The 12911-nt window shown below is 43.7% G+C and overlaps 1 protein-coding gene across 1 annotated transcript in view; it reads right to left on the bottom strand.

The window, feature by feature from the left end:
* The window catches only part of prorp (protein only RNase P catalytic subunit), a 107775-nt gene that overhangs the window by 77013 nt on the left and 17851 nt on the right, over positions 1–12911 (bottom strand). The window contains exon 4 of the mRNA XM_086003329.1: positions 8617–8724. Within this exon, the coding sequence (XP_085859455.1) occupies positions 8617–8724 (108 nt within the window). The remainder of the gene's footprint in view (positions 1–8616; positions 8725–12911) is intronic.

Below are 12911 nucleotides of genomic sequence, written 5' to 3'. Positions count from 1 at the left end.
CTAACTATTTACAATTCATGTACATTAGTGGCTAGCACTGAGTTTCATAAAGTGCTGAATAAAACAATTTTGCTGATCTATTTTTAGAAAGGGCAACAAATTAGATCCAACCAACCTCAGACCCATACACCTACCATCAATAACAGGTAAAATAATGGGAACTATTCCAAGTGCTAGGCCGGGGGAGTAATTTAACAATCAAAAAAATTGTGGGGGTGGGAATCCAGTTCCACAAACCTGGTCAACATATTTGGGGACAATACAGATAAGGCAAATATTGGGACTCCATTTGATATCGTTTATTTGGACATTCAGAAAGCTTTCGACAAATGTCCAATCAAACTAATAACCACAGGGGTTGTGGGTACATGGCACCTGGACTTGGGACTTGATAAGAACTAGTTTAAAAAAAATAGGAAACAAGAGAATGGAGAGAGAAGTTGAGTGGAGTCCTGCTAAAGTTAATGCTTACACCTCTAACCTACAAATGAGGATCCTGGCAGCTCCAGTATAATGAAAGGTAAACTAAAAATACTACTTTAAAGTAAAGCAGAATAGGACCAGAGGTCTTGCATTTAAATCCGTGAAAAATTAATTTTAAACAAATTTCAGGAAGATCCTCTTAGGTCAAAGGAGATAAATGGAAAGAATAATTTGCCAGCCAGGGTAATGGAGGCAAAAATAGTAGAGATGTTTAAAATGCAACTGGATGTTATAATGAGGGAAGTTCGTATACCATAGGAATGAAATACAATAGGCCAAATCATCTATACTCATCCCTGATTTATAATTTATGTTTTTATGATATCATGAGTCATGAAAAAGAAACTGGAATGGGTAACGAACATTACCCAAGATCTAATTACTGCCTGACATTTTTGTTCTGTATTACATACAGTGCATATTACTTTAAAAAAAGTATTTAGCAGTGCTGCTTCAATGTACTGTGGTTCAGATAGGAAGTTAATTCTTGATCTCAGTTGTGCTGTTACAGGTAGACTCAATGTGGAGACCAGATGGGAGAAGAGAAAATCCAAAAGCCTCTCTTATGTACCTCTTAGTTGCATACAGAGGGCGTGAGAAGTGGAAATCCAGAATAGGAGAAAGGGAGATTATTCATTAGATGGCAGTTTCAAAGGCCCAGCATGTAGAAGCAGACAGAATGTGACATAAGAGGACTGATGATATGGAAATGTTTGTTTGCAGAATTATGGAAATTATACAGCACTTCTAGCAAGGGCCTCTCGATAGTACAGGAAACTCTCGATTTACCGGCACCTAAATAACCGGAAATTTCTGTTAACCGGCAAAATTCAGGAGTAGGTTCAGGTAAGTTTTTCTTCATATTAGTGGCAGTTCCTGGATCTGTGGCTGTGTAACTGGGGTTCATGCACTTGTTGCTAAGCAACAGGGATGCTTGGTCTGTGGCCAGAGTTCCTGCACATGTTGCTAAGCAACAGGGAAGCCTGGATTTGTTGCTGTGTACGGAGCTCTCGTACCTTTTAACTATACCTCTCTGTAATCCGGACTTTTTGATAAACCGGCACCACGCCAGTCCCGTTGGTGCCGGATAATAGAGTTTCCTGTAATTAGAAGTGAGAATTGTGGCCTATTTTCACTTTGCTAACCCAAAACACTGAGCCCAATTGTACTTAACTGAGCACAGTGCAGGGAATTGAATCTGCAACCTTCCTGCTTTATATATGTGTTCAAATCCCTGCATGGCCTCTCCCCTTCCTATCTCTATAACCTCCTCCAGCTCTATAACCCTTTGAGAACTTTACGTTTCTCCAATTCTGGCCTCTTGTGCATCCCCAATTTCCTTTGCCCTTCCATTGGTGCCGTGCCTTTAGCAGTCTAGGCCTGAAGCTCTAGAACTCCCTCCCTAAACCTCTCGCTCCTCCTTTAAGGCATCACAGACCATGTAGTTAAGAGGACATGAGCAGTTGGGTTGTTTTATTTCATTACATATAAAGGGTCACTCAGGGATCAGGAGCGGGGGGAGAACAGTTTTGTTTAATGATATCAAAGGATTGATTCATTTAATATAATCAGTAATATTGGTTGAAAAAATATATTTATCACAGATTCATTATTTAATAATGTTACGAGGTAATAGCCCATAGTGCTGCACATGGTAAGTCAAGGCCAAGTGTAGTCATCCATTGAAGCTATGTTAAAGGGCAGGGGATAATTGGACCAGGGTGTGCAGACGTAATTCAGTGCCCATTTTAAAGTCATGCACTCTGTTCTTATATTTATATTTCCATTATACATTCCTATTGCCCAATTTATAATGGAAGCTGTCTATATAAACCTGCGATGCTGTAATTACTCATCCTGCTACTGACAAGTTTATGTAGGCAGTTCCACCACAATATGTACACATAGGAACTTATAACAGGACATCTGTGCAAATGCAAGATTCTTTATATATTCTATAACAAGATTTTTTTTTTTTTTTTTTTTTTTTTTTTTTTTTTTTTTTTTTTTTGAGTTCCACAGAGATGAAATAGTTGGAAATCAATAAAAGCAGCATAGCAATTATAAAACATAAGTATGAAAAATCACTTAGAGGAATGAAATCTCAGTGGTGATCAGGAGTGGTCGAGCAGACTTTTATTTACTTATTTATTTTGATTTGAGTTACAATCTGAAAATAAGAATCTTTTAAAGATTTATATTGAAACTTGCAGATCTAACTGAATGTGTGAGCTGTCAGCATTACATAATGTTTGGTAAAGAAAAGTACATATTATATGTACAATAAAAATTATTCAGGAGTGAAAGACATAATTCAATCTTAGGGTTCTATTGGTAGAATAATTATACATGGGCTCTAAATTAGACAGGCTAGATAGACTGTATGGCCTTTCTACAGCCTTTGTTTTCTTATGTTTTACTACATCAGTACAGTGAACAACACAAGCAAGCTAAGATGCAAATTCAAAGTGACAAGGCTTTAATTTGATACTGGCTGGATACTGAGCAATACACAATTTAAAAAGCATTAGTAATAATAGTTAAGTAAATTCACTAGCATCAGTTGTATGATTAAAAGACCAATATCAGGCATAAGGCACAAGTTTAAAGCCCATTAATGATGGGTTTCACCTGTATTTCATGAGCCTATGTGTTGTGGGAGGGGGTGGGAATATCAAATTCTAAATAGGGACAGACATGCGGTTAACATTAGGCAAGGGGTAAGTGGGAAGAGGAGAACCCCTTCTTCAAATAGATCCATGGTTTAATTTGAATATTAAAGTTTCAACAAAACTGCAATGCTGCCTAACTTCCTGGGTTGTGCTGTGTGCTACCAGACAGGAGTTATTCATTGATTTACATGGTGGCATAATGGACCAGCAATGTATGGCACTAAAGTGGGCTGGGGCACAGGTTCATCAATTTTGTTAAGTTCCAGATCGTAGGTCTACCTTTGAGAAAATATGCCTGGCTTGCCACTTTACATCTACCACAGGGGAGGAAGGAAAGTAAGAGTAAGAAATTTCAAAGCATTATTAATGGGTGGCCTTCGATTATATCACCTATCCACTTTCTTGACCATAGTTTGTGAAAGGTACTTGACATCAGCAGACACGATTGGCTAAAGGAAAAGGAACTTTTATCCTCAGCATCAACAAAAAATATTAAAATACATACACACATACATACAGGAAAAGAGACAATGGCCCAGAAATTCCGTTCGCAGCCTCCCGCGGGCGGAGGGCTGCGAACTGAAAAAATCTGCGCCAAGACCGGAGGGCTCCCGGGAAGCGCAGAGTTCCGTTGCTGGGCCTCTCCAAACTGCTGGTGTGCAGGGCACATGTATCCCAGAGGCGCAGGCGGTTCGCAGCGTCCCTGGGCTCACGTGGGCCATGGGGAGCCAATCAGAGAAGGGAATCTCCATTCATACATTTGACAGGAAGACCTGTCAAATATATGAATAGAGATCACCCCCAAAACATAGTAAAACTTCAAATACATTTTTTTTTTTTAAATCACATTTTTAAAATGACAAGTTACATAAATTAACTATTTTAAACAAAAATTTAAATTTTTGAAAAATATAATTAAAGTTTTTAACGGGGCTAAAAATAAACTTACCTTTCTTTAAATTATTTTTAAATGATAAATCAGTGGAAACTTTTTTCAACTCTTATCCTGGTAAAAGCAGGCCTTGTGCCTGCGTTTACCAGGTGCAAGAATTGTAAGTGTTTTCTGCGGGCGGGGGGTCTCCAAAAAACGGAACTCTCCACCTGCAGAGGCCCTGCTCCCAGGCAGGCGGAGGATCTGTCAAGAGCTTTCTTGACAGATCGGAAATGCCGGTTTCCAGCGTATGTGCAGTACATGCCTAAAACTGGCAATTCCAATGTCCCTGCGGGCGAGTACACAGCACGTACCTACTCGTAGGGACCGGAATATCCGGCCCAATATAGTACAGTCACTGTGGCTATACTAATCTACAACCATATTTTATAGCCAATGCCCAATTAGTAATAAGATGCAATACATTTAGACATATTTTACTTAACACTAGGGTTGCAAAATTCCGGGAATTTTGAAAAGAGGAAACTTTCCATGGGAATTTTCGGGAATTTGTTTGTTTTTTTGCACACTGGTGGTTTTTGTCTCTGACCCTTACACAGGTGCACTATCCCTTATCCGAAACCCTTGGGACCAGATGTTTTTCAGAATTCGGAATTTTTCGGATTTCAGAATGGTATTCAGAATCAGTATGTAACACCCTAGCAGGGGTCTGGGCAGCACCCCGTAAGCAAACACATTAATATTTCTGCAGCGAACCGTATGAATATTCACACTGAGTGGGATAAATAAAGACTATAAATAGTATTACAGTTTATTTGTACAGTAATAATTTAGTAAATTACATAGTGGGATAAATATAGACCATAAATACTCTAGTTACGCTCCACGAAAAAACTTTTGGTTTTCGGAAGTGCGGATAAGGGATAGTCTACCTTTATTATCTTTGTCATCAAAATAGACATACTGTTCCATACAAATAAAAACAGGCTTTCAAAACTTTATTTAGGTTATAATTTTGAACTTTATTGAACCCCCACAAAAAAGACCCATCTAAAATAAAATAAAGAGCGTCAGCTTATTTAGCCTGTAATTTGTCCTTATTTTGTCCCTTTGAGTCTTCTACTCATCATTGCTCCTCCTGATTCTCTGACTCTGGCTCTGACGTATCCATTTCCTCCTCTGTGTCACTGTCTAGCTGTGTGGTGGACACTTCTGTATCTGGCTCAATAAGTTGTAGATTCGCCCGGATAGCCACCAGTTTCTCCACTCTCTTGTTAGTCAGCCTGTTGCGCACCTTTGTATGCGTATTCCCAAAAAGTGACCAGTTTCGTTCAGAGGCCGCTGATGATGCTGGGATTTGGAGTATCACCGATGCAATGGGTGACAGGGCCTCAGATGCACAAAGTCCCTTCCACCAGGTATGTGCACTGATATGCTTGCATGATTCCCATATCCCGTCCCCATTTCAAAAGCCTTGCTTGGTAGAGAACTTTGCCCACGTCCAGATGGAGGTGGCGTGAGAGGGTAGAAATCACACTGTAAGCGCTGTTGATCTGTTCTCCAGAAAGTATTGGTCTCCCAACATGCTTTGGGTCCCGCATGTATGCTGCAGCATGAATCGGCTTGACGCGTCTGTATGAATTGAACAATTGCCTTCTCCTCTGCTTTGAGCAGCAGGGATGTGGGTAGGGCAATGCTGATTTGTTCTTTTAAATCAGCAAAAAGCCTGAGAACATCGGACAAGACAGTGTTAGCGCCTTCAATCTGAGCAATTGCAGATGCTACTGGCGAGAGTAGTTAAAGGCTGCTAACCACTCTCTCCCAAAACACATCATCCAGCAGTATTTTCTTGATGGTGGTTTCCATATCCCCAGAATGGGATATTGCCATTTCTTGCAGCGACTACTTGCCCCCCAGAAGGCTGTTGTACATTATGACAACGCCACCCTATCTAGTGTTGCTGGGCAGCTTCAGTGTGGTGTTCTTGTTCTTTGCTTGGAGTCGTAGGTTGCTGCAAATACCTGTTTTCCCCTAACATACTTAACAACTTGCTTGGTTCTCTTGTACAGTGTTTCCATGGTTCTCAAACCCATGATGTCCTTGACGAGCAGGTTGAGCCCATGAGCTGTGCACCCAATAGACGTAATATGAGGGTAGGCCTCCTCCACTTGAGCCCAAGCAGCCTTCATATTCGCAGCATTGTCAGTAACTACTGCAAAGACCTTTTGTGATCCAAGATCGTTGATGACCGCTTTCAGCTCATCAGCAATTTATGTGCCTGTGTGTCTGTTGTCCTAAGTGTCTGTGCTCTTGAAGAACACTGGGAGAGGAGTGGAGACGATGTCGTTTATGATGCCCTCCCCGCGTACATTTGACCACCCATCTGAGATAACTGCAACACAGTCTGCCATCTCTATCATTTCTTTGAGCTTTCCTTGGACTCTGTTATACTCAGCCTCCAGCAAATAAGTAGACAAAGCATGTCTCATAGGAGGACAGTATGCAGGGTGAATAACATTGAAAAATCTCTTCCAGTACACATTGGCTGTGAGCATGAGGGGTGAGCCTGTCGCATATACAGCTCGAGCAAGGCACTCATCTGCATTCTTCTGGCTATGGTTATCCATTGTATCAAAGAACCTTCCAAGTGGGCCAGGAGTTGCTGATGATAAGGAGCCTGATGCTGAATGTGAACCATCATCTTCTTGAATGGAAGCAGAGGAACTCTGGGCTGACTGCTGTGAGCTTTGAGTGAAGTTGTTGCATTTGGATAAATGCTGCTGCATCTTTGTGGCATTCTTTACATATGGCTTTGTACAATGTTTGCACATGTACACAGTCTTTCCATCTTTAATGCCTGGGGTAAAATGCTTCCACACATCCGACAGTAAACGTGGCATTGTTCTATGCAGAGAAATAAAGGGCATTCATCTCTGTGTCGAACTCCGGCCAATCAGCACGATTGCAACAGAGTGAGTAAATTTTTCCTGATGCTCCATGTGATGGAAGCATGACCTGTGCACGCACAACGCTACATCACCAATAGAGGGAGCTCTCTTAAGCAGCCCCTCGGAACCGAGGATGACTTGCTTCCAAATTTAAAATGAGTTCGCAGGTGACTGATGAGTCCAATGCGGGACCTACAGTCTCTGTCACAGGTGGGACAGATGGTGGTTGAAGGGGCGGGTGCTTGGGTTGACGTGCGCTCCTTTCGCTGTTTGTGCTTGGCTTCCGCTTGCTCCCAGCAAAGAGACTCGAGGTGTTCAGCGCCTTCCCGGATGCTTCTCCTCCACTTTGTGCGGTCTTGGGCCAGGGATTCCCAGGTGTCGGTGGGGATGTTGCACTTTTTCAAGGAGGCTTTGAGGGTGTCCGTGAAGCGTTTTCTCTGCCCACCTGGGGCTCTCTTGCCGTGCCGGAGCTCCGAGTAGAGCGCTTGTTTTGGGAGTCTCGTATCGGGCATGCAGACAATGTGACCCGTCCATCGGAGCTGATTGAGCGTGGTCAAAGCTTCGATGCTGGGGATGTTGGCCTGAGCAAGAACACTGACGTTGGTGCACCTATCCTGCCAATGGATTTGCAGGATCGTGCGAAGGCAGCGTTGGTGGTACCTCTCCAGTGCTTTGAGGTGCCTGCTGTACATGGTCCATGTCTCGGAGGCATACAGCAGGGTGGGTATCACTGCTGCTCTGTAGACCATGAGCTTAGTGCCAGGTTTGAGGCCCTGGTCTTCAAACACTCTCTTCCTCAGGCAACCGAAGGCTGCACTGGCACACTGAAGGCGGTGTTGGACTTCGTCGTCGACGTCTGCCCTTGTTGACAGTAAGCTCCTGAGGTATGGAAAGTGGTCCACATTGTCCAAGGCCTTGTCGTGGATTTTGATAATTGGGGGGCAGTCCTGTGTGGCGGGGGCAGGTTGGTAGAGGACCTTTGTCTTACGGATGTTTAGTGTAAGGCCCATGCTCTCGTACGTTTCGGTGAAGGTGTTGACGATGGTTTGGAGTTCGACCTCCGAGTGAGTGCAAACGCAAGCTAATCGCTCATCCACCCAATCAGGACACATTTGTTCAGTCACACACAAAACTTGTAATTATTAAAACAAGCCAAGTAAGAAGATAAACATATATTGATTAAGAAAGTCCTTAATAATTAAGATTCCATCTCTGTTAGTAATTTTAAGAGAGGACCTGTGAAAAACAAATGATGTGAAAAACAAATGAAAGAAATACAAAAAAAACAATATTATGCTAGTATGTGCTTTTTTGGGCAAAATTCCCAAGCTAAACTTCCCGTGGAAAATTTCCGGAAATTTACCGGAAACTTTCCACCCCTTCACAACCCTACTTAACACGGCCTATAAATTTGCATAGCTTATGAAACCATCTCAAAATTCTAAAGGTCATAGCTTTTTATGTTGCAATATTTCTCATGTAAAGTTAAAACCACACTACACCTGCTGGTGTTCCATTTAATTAGATGGGCATTTCCCCATTTTATAACACTGATAATTCCACATAAACCAATAGTGTAAATGCATAAAGGAATTTTTCAGTACTCATATAGAATACTCACAATTCTGGACTGATTACCCTTAGCTGAGATGTTGGCAACATTTAATCCATCAATTACAACATCAAAAGGCAGGCATTTTTTCACAAAGGTTTGGAAATGTTGCAGTTCCTAAAGAAACGACAAAGAAAACACCCATTTTACTAATTGAATATAAATTTTATTTCCTAATAAATATTGCATGCAGGATACACTATGAAAATCAGTGGAATAGAATTTATGTGCCTTGATTGGAGTAACCTATTAATACACTTCCAACTTTTCAAACACGAGCCATGGTAAGACCCACGAGCCATGGTAAGACCCACGAGTGAGATATCAATCATGCACCACAGGTGTTCATTAACTATTAAAAACGAACATGGTAAAGAATTAAGTCATCTCTTTTTAAAATTGCACATGGTACCAAGTCATTCAATTCTGAAAATCCCAGGTTCAAATGAGATAGGGAGCGGGGGGAAATCAGCCAAGGTTTCTGCTTTCTACTCCTAATTTCTATCCCGTGACTTATTTTTCTTTGACAGTTTTGTCTTCTCTTTTTCTTACTCCTTGCTGGAGTACAGTTCCCCAGGAGCCAGACTCTCTTGACTACCTTACTCAAGTAGCCACTGTGCATATGTGAACCTCAACAAGGAGTGTCAGCAACCTCTTTTTACGGTACATCGATGACTGTTTTGGTGCCGTTTCCTGCTCTCGCCCTGAACTAGATAAGTTCATTCACTTTACTTCCAATTTCCACCCTTCCCTCACCTTCACATGGTCCATCTCCGACTCTTCCCTTCCCTTCCTTGACTTCTCCGTCTCCATTTCTGGCGATCGGCTTTCGACAAACATCCACTACAAGCCCACCGACTCCCACAGCTACCTGGACTACACTCCCTCCCACCCCGCTTCCTGTAAGGACTCTATTCCATTCTCCCAGTTTCTCCGTCACCGCCGCATCTGTTCTGATGATGCCACCTTCCATACCAGTGCTTTCGACATGTCTTCCTTTTCCCTCAACCGAGGATTCCCCTCTACTGTGGTTGACACGGCCCTTGACCGCGTCCGTTCTATTTCTTGCAATTCTGCTCTCACCCCTGCCCCTCCCTCCCAGAACCATGATAGGGTTCCCCTTGTCCTCACCTTTCACCCCACCAGCCTCCACATTCAAAGGATCATCCTCCGCCATTTCCACCACCTCCAACGTGATCCCACCACCAAACACATCTTCCCCTCACCTCCCCTTTCAGCATTCTGAAGGGAACGCTCCCTCCGCGACACCCTGGTCCACTCCTCAATCACTCCCAACAGCCCTTCTCCTTCACCTGGCACCTTCCCGTGCAAACGCAGGAGATGCAACACATGCCCTTTTACCTCCTCCCTTCCCACTGTCCTGGGCCCCAAACACCCCTTCCAGGTGAAACAGCAATTTACTTGTACTTCTTGCAATTTAATATACTGTATTCGCTGCTCACGATGCGGTCTCCTCTACATTGGGGAGACCAAACGCAGATTGGGCGACCGCTTTGCGGAACACCTCCGTTCAATCCGTAAGGGTGACCCTGAGCTTCCGGTTGCCTGTCACTTTAATTCTCCACTTCACTCCCACTCTGATCTCTCTGTCCTCGGCCTATTACATTGTTCTAATAAAGCTCAAAGTAAGCTAGAGGAACAGCACCTCATCTTTCGATTGGGCACTTTGCAGCCTGCCGGACTCAACGTAGAGTTCAACAATTTCAGATTATAATCCCTGCCCCCATTTTTCATGCAGTATGATTTTGCCATTCCCATTTGCAACATTTTCACAGCATGTTCTTTCAATTCCTTCCTCCCCCCACCCTGTCTCTGCACCTGCTTAATATCTGTTACATTTCCAGCTTTTTCCAGTTCTGATGAAGGGTCCCAGACCTGAAACGTTAACCCCGTTTCTCTCTCCACAGATGCTGCCTGGCCTGCTGAGTATTTCCAGCATTTTCTGTTGTTATTTCAGATTTCCAGCACCTGCAGTATTTTGCTATTATATTAGTGTCAGCAAGCTATTTGGTTGTAGGGGGCGTCACAGCTGAGTCCACTCCTGTCCTCATCTGTTGAAGCCTGCTCCAGCAAGGGTCACTGGATAGTAATCAGAATCAGTCCCTAGTTGATTTTCTCCCTTTCTTAGCTCAAGGGCACTGAAGCCAATTGGAGCACTGACAATTATTACCAGTTGAAATAAGCTATTCCTGTACAGGGGTCAGACAATTGGATTATCTGATCTGCAGGGCTCAGTGTCACATTGGGCGATATATTTACCCATTAAACCATACAAAACTAGTGAAGTAATTCTACATTTTTCCCCTGCTCTCCTTTTCTGAAAGAACTGATTCTTGCAGGGGTCAAGTTCCACAGACACCTTACTGTACCTCACTCAACTACCATTCTTCATATCTGATCCTAGATAGTCATGGCCAAGCTTGATCCTGTCCTCTTTAAATATACACACGTGTATATTTTCCAGCTAGAGTAAATGGATAGCTTTGAAGAACTGGATACTATTCCATAGCTCGAAGCATTAAGGCCAATTAAAGCACCTTAAGAGTTACCATGAGACTACTGGACTGTTGTGAAAACCCATCAGGTTCAATAATGTCTTTTAGGGAAGGAAATCTGCTGTCCTTACCTGGTCTGGCCTATATGTGACTCCAGACCCACAGCAATGTGGCTGACTCTTAACTGCCCTCTGAAATGGCCTAGCAAGCCACTCAGTTGTACCAAACCGCGAGAAAGAAGTACAAGAATAAAAAAAATGGACAGGCCACCCGGCATCGACCTAGGCGCTGGACACAACAAAGGCACACCTAGCCCAGTTGATCCTGCAAAGTCCTCCTCACTAACATCTGGGGACTTGTGCCAAAATTGGCACAGACTAGTCAAGCAGCAGCCTGACAGTCATACTCACAGATTTATACCTTTCAGTCAACGTCCCAGATTCCTCCATCACCATCCCTGGTGGCACAGTGGTATACAGTCGGGAGAGGGTGGTCCTGGGTGTCCTCAACATTGACTGTGGACCCCATGCAGTCTCATGGCATCAGGTCAAACATTGGCAAGGAAACCTCCTGCTAATTACCACCTACCGCCCTCCCTCAGCTGATGAATCAGTACTCTTCCATGTTGACCATCACTTGAATCATAGACTCATAGAATGGTTACAGCATAGAAGGCGGCCATTCGGCCCGTCGAGCCTGTGCCGACTTGGAAGAAGTACTGACTACGCTGGGTGGTAGACTTCAACGTCCATCACCAAGAGTGGCTCGGTAGCACCACTATTGACCGAGCTGGCAGAGTCCTGAAGGACATAGCTGCCAGGTTGGGCTTGCAGCAGGTGGCGAGAGAACCAACATGAGGGAAGAACCTACCTGACCTTGTTCTCACCGATCTACCTTTCGCAGATGCATATGTCCATGACAGTATTGGTGGGAGTGACCACCGCACAGTCCTTGACCCGTCTTCACACTGAGGACACCTTTCATCAGGTTGTGTGGCACTACCACCGTGCTAAATGGGATGGATCCATAACAGATCTAGCAGCTCAAAACTGGGCATCCATGAGGCACCGTGGGCCATCAGCAGCAGCAGAATTGTATTCCACCACAATCATAACCTCCTGGTCCAGCATATCTCTCACTCCACCATTACCATCAAGCCTTGGTTCAATGAAGAGTGCAGAAGAGCATGCCAGGAGCAGCACCAGGCGTACTTAAAAATGAAGTACCAACTTGGTGAAGTTACAAAACAGGACTACTTACATGCTAAACTGTGGAAACAGCATGCTTTAGGCAGAGCTAAGCGATCCCACAACCAACGGATCAATCAAAGCTCTGCAGTCCTGCATCCAGTCATGAATGGTGGTGGACAATTAAACAACTAACGGGAGAAGGATGCTCCATGAACATTCCCATCCCCAATGATGGCGGAGCTCAGTAAGTGAGTGCAAAAAACAAGGCTGAAGCATTTGCAACTATCTTCAGCCAGAAGTGCTGAGTGGATGATCCACCTCGGCCTCCTTCTGAGATCCCCACCACTACAGAAGCCAATTCGATTCATTCCATGTGATATCAAGAAACGGCCGAGCACACTGGATACAGCAAAGGCTATGGGCCCTGATAACATCCCAGTTGTCACGCTGAAGACTTGTGCTCCAGAACTAGCTGTGCCTTTAGCCAAGCTGTTCCAGTACAGCTACAACACTGGCATATACCAGACAATGTAGAAAATTGCCCAGGTACGTCCTGCCCACAAAAAGCAGGACAAATCTAATCCAGCCAATTACTGCC

The sequence above is a fragment of the Somniosus microcephalus genome, chromosome 12 (assembly GCF_052327205.1).
Source record: "Somniosus microcephalus isolate GS21.2 chromosome 12, FLI_Smic_1.0, whole genome shotgun sequence".
Lineage (NCBI taxonomy): Eukaryota > Metazoa > Chordata > Chondrichthyes > Squaliformes > Somniosidae > Somniosus > Somniosus microcephalus.
This window is presented reverse-complemented; position numbering and strand designations above follow the sequence as displayed.